Below are 13,577 nucleotides of genomic sequence, written 5' to 3'. Positions count from 1 at the left end.
GGAATCATCCATATTTATTTCAGAATCAGGAGTAGGATCCATTAAGTCCATTAAGTAGCTTATCTTGTTTCTTGAGTTGTTCTAACATACCGTAGCCCATAGTATTTACCTGGCTTCGCCCTTCCTTTTACTGTAACCCTCTTGGTCTAATTCCCTGCCCTCAGATATGGTTTTGTTTCAATTGCTGTTGTTTGGTTTGGGTGGGGCTTCGCTGGGGTGGCACTCAGTGTTTCTTGCCCAATGAAGATAGAGTCAATCACCAAGTTAAACTTCCAATACTCGCAAATCTTTGGACACAGTTGCGTTCTAACCAATCCCATTGTCTCTGCTGTGTATATTACTCTGAAAAAGTCCATTTTAGCCACAGTGACGGACACTCTCAGATCCAGCTGGCCCCAAGTAGCAGTCTCTTTTCCCACTTACACTACACGTGCATTGCAAACTGGTCAGGGATTCAGAGTGCCTTAACCTCGCCTGGTTACACTAGATCAGATGCTTTCTTGAATGTTCTATTTTATGGTCCATTAAAGAAGAGCTTAAGTATCCTTCCTCCTGATCTCACGTAGCCCAGAGGTAGCAAGAAGTGTGATGATACCACAGAAATACAGGAGGGGAGAGCTAGAATTCGTGGTCAAAGAGTACTAATTCCTGGATATATATATATATATATATATATATACACACACACACACATATACATATACATATTCTTTTCCCTGCAAATGTAATTGTTATTGTTTTAGTTATTATTGTAATTGCCTATTAGTTTTTTATCTCCATTTTAAAAAAATCTCACTATGGTAGGAACCTGATCCCATGTCACGAAATCTTTTTTGACACTAAGGCTACCGTAAAGTGTTGTATAGAGAATCCAGTTAGGGGTGGCAAAGGGAAGCTGCAGTCTTGTCTTTGCTGTGGAGACTTGTGACATTCCTTTATGCAGTCTGCAATGGCTGCATAGTATTCTGTGACGGGGACAAAGCATCCCTTTATGCAGATATGCAAATTGCTTCATTTTCTGCTTCTATAAATAGGTTACAAAAAAAAATCCCTGCCAACTGAGTGTTTGTGTGGATACCTGATGGTGTCCTTGGGATAAATTACCAGCAATGAAAGAGTGGTCAGAACGCTAAAGGCAGCACGGTGCTCGGCTGCAGAAACCAGAACTCATAACACAAGCTCTGCACCAAGTTCCTAAGTAGAGTCTGAGCTTCAGCCCTCTGCTAGTGGCCTTTCCCTTCAGGAGGCGACACAACTGTGATTACAGGACTAATGACCCTTTGCACAAACAAGCATAATGCCTCTTATCAGTGGAGAGCGGGTGCGTCCCATTTGGACAATAGTGTCACCAGCAACTGGCCAGCCCCAGGGGTACTCCTGGTATCACCAAGCTGTGGTCAGTGACTTATAAATGATTTCTCTGTGTTATTTAATCCACCCCCATCTTGAGATCAAGCCTGTATCCTGGAGCCCTTGCTTTGCTAAGGAGACACCGAGAAAGCAGGGCCCTGTGTACCTGCTCTGTCCCCCTTAAAGGCTTAAGCAGCCTTTGGAGTTCCTTTGTTCTGCTTCAGGGGCTCTCAAGTTCTTTAACACACTGCCAGTGGCCAAACAAAGGCTATTCAGTTCCAATAAGTGACACAAAACTCCACTGTGAATTTGTCCCTGATCAATATGTTCTATGCACTGTTGTCCGGGCAGGTGAGCCTCTGGCCTGGAATTGACCCAAATCTCCTTACTCTTATTCCTGCATCCTGTAGATAGCAACCTTCCAGGGCAGAGGACTCTGAGGTCATAGGCTCTTAAGGTGTGTGTAGCACTGGGAAGATGCCCCAGAGGAAGATGTACATGCGAGAGATGCTTGTGGTACAGGGTCCAGATCCATCTTGCTTTTCCATTTTACCTACAGTCACTCATCCCACATTGCCTCAGTGTCTGATTGGGCCAACGGAAGTAATAACAGCACGGGCTTATGAGGAAGCTTAATATTAGATACGCTTTGTACATGCGGATCCTCTACAGCTGCAAAGTGCTATGGTCAGTTCCCTGAGTATAAGGTAGAGGATAGTACAGCATTTGGATTCTCCATGCTCCTAGATAAATCACGAATGTGCACCAGGTAGGTCCCCTGCCATTTGCCATTCTACTCGACTCCTGCTCAGCTCTCAGGGAGAAAGCAGAGCCATTCCCTTCTCTGCACTGGAGATGGAAACAGTCAGGTGTGAACCCCCTCACTCTCCAGGTGCCACCAACACCTAATCCATATAGGCACCCACTGCACCCCTTCCCTCTGTGTCCAAGCAGGAGGGGCCTCTCTTTGCCATTGCCCACATCCTGTGCCACCGAGGAACTTTCTCTCACCTTTGTTTTTTTGACCATGTCCTTCCTATCACCACGTTCCCTTCCGCCTACTACATACAGTCAGCCCTTGGTACATGTTTTGAACTGACTACAGGACCCTCTAGTGAGACCCAAACTACTAGATGCTCTTCCATGTTTTAGGAAGTGGTGTAATGGATATTTGTGCCCAGCCTGTGAACGTCCATGCACCTCAGACCATCTTTAGTTACTAACGACACCTGCTGCATAGTCACTGCTGTGTGTGTGGTGGTTACTCAGTACTATTTAAAAAGTGAAGACGAGCTGGGCGGTGTGGGCACGCAATTTTTATCCCAACACCTGGGAGACAGAGGCAGGTGGATCTCTGTGAATTCAAGGCCAACCTGGTCTAGAGAGTGAATACCAGGACAGCCAGGGATACACAGAGAAACCCTGTCTCAATAAAAAATAAGCAAGCAAACAAACAAAATAAGTGAAAACAAGGAAAACGTCCCCAAATATTCAGAACAGGCAAATATTCATTGCAGACAGACCTGACTATACAGTGCTGTATATTATAAGAATGTGGGTTTAAAACTTTTGTTCTTTATTGGGTTGAACTCTAGGATGTTAGAGTCTATCTTATCCTACCTGTTGGATCCTGATGCCTTGTTCCCAACTGTTTCTTTTCTCTATTATTCTGTTCAGTTACCATTATCAGCCCTCTACTTATCCTTCTGAAATGACTCTGAAATGTAGCCCCCTTCCTCGGGGTGGATTCAGGTTCCCTTCCTGTCCTCTTCTGTGCTGAGTTTGAACCCTTAGTTTTAACAAAGAGTCTCCTTTTGATTCCCTTCCAACTCCCTGAGCCTTTGGCCTGAACCTTGCTAGAGTTCTCCAGGTTTCTGACCTTTTCCCATCAACCCCCACTCTGTAATTGTTTTTCTGGGGAATCTTTTACGGGGCCTTTTCTACACTGACTGCTGATAACTCACAGATTTATGAGTCCTGACCCACTTTCTGATTTCCCTCTGCAAAGACCCAGCTGTCTTTTTAATCATACAATCAATTTTGCTTTTTCTTTTTAGTTTTTCTAATCTCTTCTGTTTTTTTTCTTGGCTTATCTGATTTAATTAACACAGGTAAGCAAACCAGAAGTTTCAGAGTTATTCTCACCCTCTCATACACTCGCCAGTTCCTACCAACAGTTGTTACTGATGGTCCTTAAACTTGATGCTTCTGTACCTTGTGGCCTCCCACGGTAGTAGCTTCAGGGAATCCCTCTACCAAATTCTACCTAAAATCGCTGCCAGGGTGACCACAAAAAGCACTAAATCAAAAAATGCTAAAAGTGAGGGAAAAAAATGAATTGAACCAGTCTTTTATTTAAAACCTGTCTGGCAAGACTGAGGAGAAGCAAGATTCAGAAAACCTTGCCTGTACCTGGATTTAGGGTGTTTCCCCTTCCATGTGTCTGGGTCACCCAACACCTGTGACTTGACTCTGGTTGTTTGGGAACTCTCTCTGTAAACTAAGCTGGCCTCAAACTCAGAGAACCTTCTGAGCTGAGATTAAAGGTGTGTGCCACCACTAGGCTTAGATACCAATGGTTTTAAAGCTTGCCTGAAACCTTAGTCAGTGAAATCATTCTATTTTGTTACTAAATTGTTTTGATCTGCCTAGCACTTAGAATAGAGACTATATTGTATGTATAATGTATATCTATATTGTATTTTGGAACACGCATTGCAGTCTGTGTGTCCCATACAATGGAAATACTGGTTTCCTGAGTTGTGCTTCATGGTTGTTGAAACATTCCATTGTTCAGTGTGCCACTGGGTCTTTGTCAGCTCAGCACAAACCTAGACATATCTGGGAGGAAACCTCAACTGATAAACTACAGTGTAAGAGGCAGAAAGGGTGGAGGACACCAGGGAAACAAGGTTGTCTAATCCACGTGAACAAAGATCATACGAACCACAGAGATGGGCGCATAAAGCACAGGGTCTGCCCTGGGTCCTTTGCAAATATATTATGGCTTCCAGCTTTGTATTTTTATGTGATTCCCAAGTGTGAGAATGAATGAGTCTTTGTTTCTTGTGGCTTCTTTTGGGCTCTTTTCTTCCTGTTTGTACATTTTGTCTAATTCCAAGTGTGAATATTTGTTTTATCTTATTTTATTATTATCACCTAGAAGTCTGTTTGTTTTCTAATGAGAGACAAAAAAGGAGTGGATCTGGATGGCAAGCGAGGTGGGGAGGAACATGGAGGAGTAGAGGGAGGGGAACCAATCATCAGGATATATTAAGTGAGAGAAAAATCTATTTTCAATGAAAGGAAAAGTATTTAAAAAATAGAAGTAGAAAAAGGAAGGCAGGAAAGAAGGGAGGGAGGGAGAGAGGAAGGAAGGAAGGAAGGCAGGCAGGCAGGCAGGCAGGCAGTCCTAGGTTGAAGCCTTGGTACAAAAGGGATTTTTACAAGAGAATATTTACAACAGAATAAGGAAAACGTTGTTACAGTCAGATCCATGGAAAATGCGCTGTTCAGCACTGCCAGCTCTCAAGTAAACAAATCCAGATTTAGACTATTAAAAAAATTTCATAAGATTTGTCTGTAAATAAATTTGTGGATTTTGATTGCTGATCAATATGAGAGGGCCTAGCTCTGGACAGTGTCCCTCCAGGACAGGTGTTTCTGGGTGTTATGAGAGAGCCCAGTGTGTAAACCATGAGGAAGCCAGTAAACAGTGTTCTTCCGTGGCCTCTGCCCCCTCCAACCTGCTGTCTCGAGTTCCTGCTCTGCTTTCCTTCAGTGGTAGGGTGGTATCTGAAAGCTATAAGGTGACATAAACCCTTTCCTCTCCAGGTTGATTTTGGTCACGGTGTTTTATCAGAGCAATATAAACTCTATGACACATGCACGGACAAGGCAGGCTTGAGTCCCCAGCCATCTCGCCAGGGAAGCCTGTGGCTGTTGGGAAACTGCTGGGTTCGCAGGGCAGAGGCAAGGTTTTTTAGCATCCTCAGTTTTGAACATGTTTTGGCAACAAACGTAGCCACTTGTTTCGTTGGTGATGGCTTGTTCCATTGACTCATTTTTAAGGGACTATCTGCCAAATACTCAATGTTAATAATTACATTTTATTACGGTTTTGTCTGTCAGTCATTCTTTCAAATAAAAACAATGCTGTTCTGCGATGGAGACCCCTAGCTTTACTCAGAAGCATGCTCACTATATAGCCACCTATCCTTGAAACGGCCATTAGTTGTTTTGGTCTCCGGAAATGCTTTATGTGGACTTCCCATTTTAACACACCGACTGTTGAACCAGTGGGTTTGAGAAGTGAAACCTAACAGAAATCCTACCTTTAAGTCTTCGTCCAGCACATGTCTCCAAACTGAGGCTGTGGGAGCCTTTAATCTCCTCAGCTTCTCCATTTCACCCCATTTCTCAGGTGTCGACTTCTCTAAGAGGTCACGGATACAGAAAGCTATGTGTAATTTTCCTTACTGCCCTGCTTCCAGGACCTTGATTCTCTGTGGTCTGAATACCTTGGTGGACTTGGAGGGTAACTCTCCACTGCCACCAACACCCCACCCCTCACCCCCAGGTGATGCAGCCGTAAGCCCCACTGAGTTCAGCTGTTTAGAGTCTACTTTCTACTTAGCGGCCCAATCCCCTGTTCTATTTAAAGATTATGCAAGTATCTCAAAGTAAAACACGAAGATATTAATATTAGGCACACCTTGGCAAGCTTTTTTTCTTTCCACATCTCTCTTGGCCATCTCTCTAACGTCTGTAGTGAAGTAGATTGCTCAAAAGCTACATTTTGATAATTATTTGAAAGAGGGAGACCGAGCCTGTCACAGTCAGAAAAGAAAGACATACACGTGTGTGTGTGTGTGTGTGTGTGTGTGTGTGTGTGTGTGTGTGTGTGAACATGTTGTATTAGCAGACCAGCACAGGTGAAATTACTGTTCACAAGATTATGACTGGTTTAGACAGCAGACCCTTAGCCATCATTTCCTGTTGCAATTGCTGAGAGTGGAGACGTGGATCTCAGTCTCCCACGCATCACTAAACGGTGGCTGCTTTCTCTCCTCTCCAGGATTTTGTGTCCTGTATCGAGAATTACAGAAGAAAAGGACAGGAGCTGTATGCATCTCTGTACAGAGACTATGTGCAGGTAAGAAATGAAGCATGCCTTTCACTACAGAGTATACTCAGAGCTACCTTGAATCAAGAGGAAGAAAGGGAAAGAGAAAGAGGAGAGAGAACCAGGGGGCCTTTGAAGTTTTAGAATGGAAAAGTAGCCAATGATGGGTCCAGGTTTCTTGGCTTGCCCAGTGGGCATGGCACCCACAGCTCAGCAGCAGAGTGCCTGGTCCTGTTGCTATTCACCTTTCGGGTCACGCATCATGCAGAAGGTGGACATTGAGAGCTTAGGGTGCCTCAGACCCTGCTGGGAGCTGCAAGTGCTATAATAAAACACTGAACTGGGTCTCATGTTCAGATGGCTTTACTATAAGGGGGAGAGTCGAATTAAACAACTTTACAAACTCAGTAGCTATCTGTGACTTATAGTGGGGATTTAGCAAGGAGATAAAAGATGCTAGCTAAGGGAGGAATCTCATTTGGGCCACTCGAATGCCTTGTCTGATGAAGGGAGCATTTAAGCTGAGATCTGCAGAGGATGGCATGGACTGAAATATTTTAGGGGATCCTGAGTGAGGAGGGAGCTGGATATCACTGATTTACTGGAAGAAGTGGTTGGAAGGGCCTAGGAGTCACAGAGTGCAGATGAAGCTGGGACCAAAACACAGACGATTCCTGGCACATTAAGGTTTTGCTTTTAAATGTAGAGAGCTGCCAGCAATTAAGGGCGAATTTTGACATCTAAAGCACCCACACAGGTGTGATTTCTACATAGTCTAGGCAAAGCACTTTTCCCTGCCATAAATATTTTCTAACCATAAAGATGGAAGGAACAAGGATTATGTCCTTAGCCTATGACTGGTAGACAACAGATATTCCACACAGGACTATGCAATCGCTAAGAAGTTGGGGTTTGATTGATATCAAAAACAGAACCTTTTAAATGGACACTCATTCTCCAACATGGCACTCAGTATCGAAACTCACCAATCTCTCCTTTACAGAGGAATGTGTCTGGGCCAAAGCCTGTGCTCTGTATTGAAAACACAGCATCTAAAAAGCCACCGCTCTGCCTTGAAGGCGTTTCGAGCTTAGTGCGAGGCCAAAGGTGAAGGAGAATCTCCAGGACAGGGTGACTAGGCTCACAGTGGAATGTTCCACTGTGAGGGCACAATGGGCGAAAGAAAGCATTAGCACATATCGTGCAGGCATTGGAGTGAAGACGCCCAAAGGCTGACACAGGAAGCCTTGGTGCTGGGCGTCGGAAGAGCCCTGACCTCCTTGCCTAGGTCGTGGGCTTGGGTTTCCTAAGCTGTGTAGCCTACGCCGAGCTACACAGTCTGCCAGCGCAGCTTACCCGGACGTCAGACCCTGCAGGTGTGAGAGACAAGGTTCGAAGTGGGCTCGTGGCAGCTGTCACAGGGATCAGCCAGAATGTCCAGTATGAAGGCTTGGACTAAGATTTTGCCATGAGCACTGTAGACCACATCACACAGCTGGGGGGTGCTTGGCGGACATATTTGCGTACTGCCTGTGGCCGTGGACCAGACCCTTGGACGTTAGTTTCGGAGGACATTCATCCTCCGAAAGGACTCACTGATTTTGTCCGGAGTGAGCAATGTTGCTAACACAGTCAGTTGTCACCAAAAGGGAAGAGAGATGAGTTTATGTTGCATTCTCTTTTAGGGAGATCCACTTCACACTTAGGCCATTTTGCTGCAGAGGGTATATACAATCAGCATCTCACCAAGAGCCTTCTATTTTTGTTGTGAAAACCTGGTCCACGAATTTCTGCCAAGGAGAGAGCTGCAGTCTGGGCTTTCTAAGTTCCTGCTGACTCTGCAAAGTCAAAGTCCTATTGGTAGGACTAGGACTCAACAGAGGAGCCAGCCAAGAAGGGAGGCACCAGTCTTCTGAAATGCCAGCTTGGCTTGGTTTCATAAGTGGGACCTGACTAGGGGTTCAGAAGTACTTGAAAAATTTGTGTGATTTACTGTTGGTTAATTTTTTTTTCTTAGAAAAATCAGCATTTTTGAAGGTATTTCACATTTCCAAGTCTTTAAATATTTAAAATGTTTCAATATCTAGAGGAATGCAGATGTGATCATGTCTGCTGGAGATAATGGGGCTGGAGCACTCACCCCACTTTTCTGAGGGCTAGCCCACTTCCTCAATACACATCACATCCACAGAAGTCAAGCTCAAAGTCTAATCTGCTTTGAGACAGAGTTTTGCTATGTAGCCCTGCCTGGCCTGGGACGGCCTATATAGGTCACAGTAGACCACGTTAATCTCACAGAGATCCTCCGATCTGTACTTCCACAGTGTTGGGATTAAAAGCAGGAGCCATTGCTCTGGGGACAAGCTCAAACACTGACAGAAGTTGGTATTTTGAAATCTGATGGTTACTCTGGGTCAGTTTCCACTAACTCCATGGTTCTCAACCTATGGGTTTCAACCTCCTTGGTTCACATATTAGGTGTCCTGCATATCAGATACTTACATTACAATTCATAACAGTAGCAAAATTACAGTTATGAAGTAGCATTAGGATGGTTGAGAATCACTGTGCTAAGTGAACCCAAGGAGACCCTCTCCCATGGAAGTGGCAGTGAAGCCAGCAGCCGCACCGCTGAGCTGCCAATAACAAGCCACTGAAGAAGTTCTCAACTTTCACTTTACCTGCCACTCAGAGGTTCACAGAGATGGAGGGAGCCCAGAGCATCCCTGGTTCTTCCACCCAGTGCCCTGGAGGTCCTCCCAATGTTGTCACATCCGACAGACGCTTCCCTGAATGTCTCTGCCGACAGCAGCTCTGCCGGCATGGCTCCGTTCTAACTTGCTCACTTGTTCCTCTGCTTTGTCCAAGCTCGGCCTATTGTCTTCTCTGCAGATGTCACTCTGGTTTCTGTTCTGTGCCTGGCCATGCTGTTCCCACGCCAGGGCCTTGCCATGATGCACAGATGTGCCTCAGCCTGCCTTTGCTGTCTAAAACTCTTGACAAGATGCCTGTCACCCCAGATGCTCTTGCTTTTCATATGTGAGCCATGTGGTCTCCTTCGGGCTCCTTCAGGACCAATGGGCTGATTCAGTCCACTCTCAGTCTATGTTTTTAAGTCTTTGCACAGCTTTGTCAGGAGCAGGGGTCGGGGCATCAACTCTAACTGGCTTATGCAACTGGTAAAATGATGAAAAAAAAAAACAAGAGAGAGGTGGACTTCATGCAGAACTAGATCCAGATGGCCAGTATCTCTGTTCTCCTTTCTCCCCCTCCACCATCCCTCTTTTCCTGTCCCTCCTCTCTTGAATCTCTCTTTATCCTCTTTCTCTTCCTCCCTCCCTCCATCTCTTTCTTTCCTTCCTTCCTTCCTTCCTTCCTTCCTTCCTTCCTTCCTTCCTTCCTTCTTTCTTTCTTTCTTTCTTTCTTTCTTTCTTTCTTTCTGTCTCTCATTCATTATTTCTCTTTCACACATTCGCACAAACACCCACGTGTGAAATTGCTGGTGAGTTTGAAGCCCAAGAGCACATGGGTAAATGAACAAGCTTGGGGTGAACTCACTCTGCGCACTGAGCCTCATCCTGAAACAGGACCATTTTCCAGTTCGTTCAATTCCAAGTCACATGTCTGCAGGGCTGTCACTGGCCAGGGGAAAGTGTCCCACGGAGGTGGAAGGGCCAAACCTGCTTCCTCTGCCTGGGTGGACTTCAGACCTAATGCATGTGCACACTCCCTTTCTATTTATGTTTTAAAACATCTGTTGCTTCCATTACTATATTTACCTGTTCATTTTCTGAAAAATTAATATTTAGGACAAATGCCATCAAATATTTGAATAACTATAAAAGTTCATATGACATTAACCCTGTTGTTCAAACTAGATTCAAGTGTTTCTTTGATAGGTGTGGCCATGAAAAAAAATCCCACGTCCTCAGCTCCTGCCGCCACCTGTACAATCCCAGCAACAGGCTAGTGGCTTGGGAAGCCAAAGGCAGAAGTTTTCTCCTTCCCCACCGGATTCTGAATGGTCTCGAAGCTGAGAAATCATTTCCTTCTTCCTGACCTGATCTTGGCTCCAGAGAGGATGTTTTATAATCCTGAGGGCTACCTAGAGGTCCATTTTTTTCCAATAACCACCGTAGGAGCTTTGGGGCAGGCCCGCAAGGGGAATGTATCTAAGTGTGGTGTTATATCTCTGCTTCCCAGAGACGGAAAAGTGACAGCATCAAAGCAGCCATGGCCTGGGCCAGGATTCAGGAACAGCTCTTTGGGGAGCTGGGATTGTGGGGCCAAATGACAAAATCCACACCCTGCTCCCAGTGGGAACTGGACAGGAGGGAAGGACCAGCTCGAATGAGGAAACGCATCAGACGTTTGTTTTCCTGGGAGGTCCTGAACCAAGGAGAGTGCACGGTAGGTACTGGGAATGGTGGGAAGTATGCGGGAAGTGGCTGTGTGGCCTTCCTGTCTTGTTCTTTGTTATTTTGTTTTGTTTTGTTAACCATGATGACAGAATGTACCTAGATAAGTTCAAAAGAGTCCTTAAAGCCATTTAGGAGGGGAAAGAGGAGCACTAACCTCCCCTGAGCCTGAATGAGTGGGGGGTGAATGTATGAATTGGTCATTCTCGTTAAGCCTTAATCCATTACCGCAATGCAACCCACAGAAGTCCAAGGGAATTCTGCTCGGCAATGGCCACTGTTTGCTCACATGAATCTTTTCTCATTGAACACTTGGTATCTGCCCTTGTGGGAAATAGTTATTACACACACACACACACACACACACACACACACACACACACACACACATCCTGTTATAAGCTTTACAGTGCAAAAATCTCTCAAACACAGCGGTTCTGCAAGCTCAATCCAGTGACCCACTTAGTCCACACAGCACCCAGGCTGAATTGGCTTCGCAGCGGAGGAATCAGGCGGTGCTTGGGAGTTGACTTTCCTGAAGGTCATATAGCTAGGCCATCAGATACACATTTCGCATTTTAAAAAAGGGGAATCATTTGGCTTTATTTTACAGTGGATTATAAAAAAGTAGCAACGGTTCTTCGTATCCTTGTCCCCAAATCTGGGATGCTGGGTATTTTCCCTCTCTCCCATTTCAAGATGTGGAGCTAGTTTGGTTCTGAAGTCTGTTAATCCAGCATCTTTTCCCATCCTAAGCCCCCCTCCAGAACACTTATGAGTAAATTATTTTATAAATATAGGATAATTTATTCAGTAGACCCTGTAATTTTAGTTGTGACTAAATGGCTAGAGACAGGTAGCATTTTTTCCCTCAGAACGTTTGTTTAGGATGTGGAGGCAGGAGAAAAGGTGTCTCGTTGGCTCTGCAGGTGACAGTGCTCTGTAACCTGGTCACAGGTCCCTGTGCAGGGTGACCTACATGCAGACATCGGCATGCTGTGGAATCTCCCATGACACCTCGTGGAAACTACTGGAAATGCTACTTAACTGTAGTCTCTGCTCTGACTGACAATGAGCGCAGGCATTTTATGTGATCCCTTAAGATTTAGTACATTCTAGACTAACATGAAGAAAACACAAGTTCACGCCTATCTGTAGCTTTGTGGAAAGGGAGAGGGGGCACAAATAATGTCTGTGGGTTTATTTTCTCTTCTCTCTGGTCCTATTTCAGGAGAGCCAAGACAGAAAAGATGCTCTTTCTCAGACAAATGCTGAAAACCAAGGTATCATGTTTATGGATTTATCTTTTTCTCTTCAATTGTTAAATAATTTTTTCTTCAATAATCAAAACCTATTGCTTATTTCCTTTAACACCTCACTAAAGCTATTACTACATTGTGGGTTGGGGGGAGAGAAAATACTGAGAAACCAGAGCACTTTGCACACAGCTCTTCAGTACTGTGTGTCGGAACAAAGGGGACTTATTCCAGACCCAGACCTCTGGGAGTGAGAGAGTTTTTAGTAAGCTTAAAATAATAACTATGAGTACCTCATCAATTTGTTTTATTGGATAGACTTTAAAACATCCTAACGTGATTTAAATACATGCGTAGTATGTGGTCAAAACATGTAGAAGGACAATAAGACGTCTTAGGAGAAAATAGATGGTATAGATGTTTAATACTTTCACATTGAATTCTTCTGTCACTATATACCTCAGGCTTAAAGACAATGTATAGAGTCATTTCTGACTTGCTTAAAATCTAGGATATGCACACACACACACACACACACACGTGTGTGTGTGTGTGTGTGTGTGTGTGTGTGTGTGAGAGAGAGAGAGAGAGAGAGAGAGAGAGAGAGAGAGAGCATTTCAATTTTGTGTTTTCACTTGTGACTATCTTTTGAGTTGCACGCTCCCAGCATGTGAGTTCCTTGGATCTTAGGGGGCAGCCAATGGTTGCTCCCTACCCTGTGGCAGCATCTCTGCACTATAAGCCTGGCACCTCTGCTGCCTGAGTAGCAGGGTTGCTGTGAGGTTGCTGCCTGCCAGCATGTAACACAAACAGACTGAGAATCTCAGGTTCTGATCCCCCTGCCAGCATGTAACACAAACAGACTGAGAATCTCAGGTTCTGATCCCAGGTTGACTTTGCATTCCCCTGAGGACTGGGACTTGAGATGACAATGTGCCCATTGGCTTCTTTCCTCTACACTCTAAACTCCTAGCTCCAAATCACAGCATCCTCACCTACTCCACCTCTCCAAGTTAGGGGCTAAGGTCTGGGTAGTGTGTGCTGGATTTCCATAGATATAGCCTTGGGTTTCTTCATCCCTTTGTTAGATGAAGAATCTATGGCTATTCACAACCCTGGGCCTCCTTAATATTGCCAGCACAGGCCCTAATTTAAGCCTCTTATAAAAAAAAATAGTAAGGACCTTCTCAGATGCTCGTCCCTACAAAAGTATGTTCTGTGCAGTGGGCAGAGCCTGTGGGACTGGCTCTAGGAACAGCGGGCACTTTCATCCTTCCTCATGTGAGATTCCCAGGTGGGAAGGTGGTCAAAGAGCTGAACTTTGTCACAAAGAACATGGCTTATAGCTTTGCAGTCATGACCAACATGCCTACTCCAGACAGGAACACACACGGAACAAGTGACGAGAAAGGAGTAAGATGAAGACAT

At 44.9% G+C, this 13,577-nt stretch overlaps 1 protein-coding gene across 8 annotated transcripts in view; it reads left to right on the top strand.

Moving 5' to 3' along the window:
- Positions 1–13,577, top strand: part of Wdfy4 (WDFY family member 4) — a 236,893-nt gene that overhangs the window by 134,518 nt on the left and 88,798 nt on the right. For all 8 annotated transcript variants that reach the window (XM_087906241.1, XM_087906246.1, XM_087906242.1 and 5 more), the window contains 3 exons: positions 6,428–6,505; positions 10,679–10,885; positions 12,125–12,176. In XM_087906241.1, coding sequence (XP_087762367.1) covers positions 6,428–6,505; positions 10,679–10,885; positions 12,125–12,176 — 337 coding nt within the window. The remainder of the gene's footprint in view (positions 1–6,427; positions 6,506–10,678; positions 10,886–12,124; positions 12,177–13,577) is intronic.

Source organism: Myodes glareolus, chromosome 5 (assembly GCF_982192425.1).
Source record: "Myodes glareolus chromosome 5, mMyoGla1.1, whole genome shotgun sequence".
In the NCBI taxonomy this organism is placed as follows: domain Eukaryota; kingdom Metazoa; phylum Chordata; class Mammalia; order Rodentia; family Cricetidae; genus Myodes; species Myodes glareolus.
The sequence above is the reverse complement of the archived record's forward strand: the minus strand, read 5'-3'. Positions and strand labels throughout refer to the sequence as shown.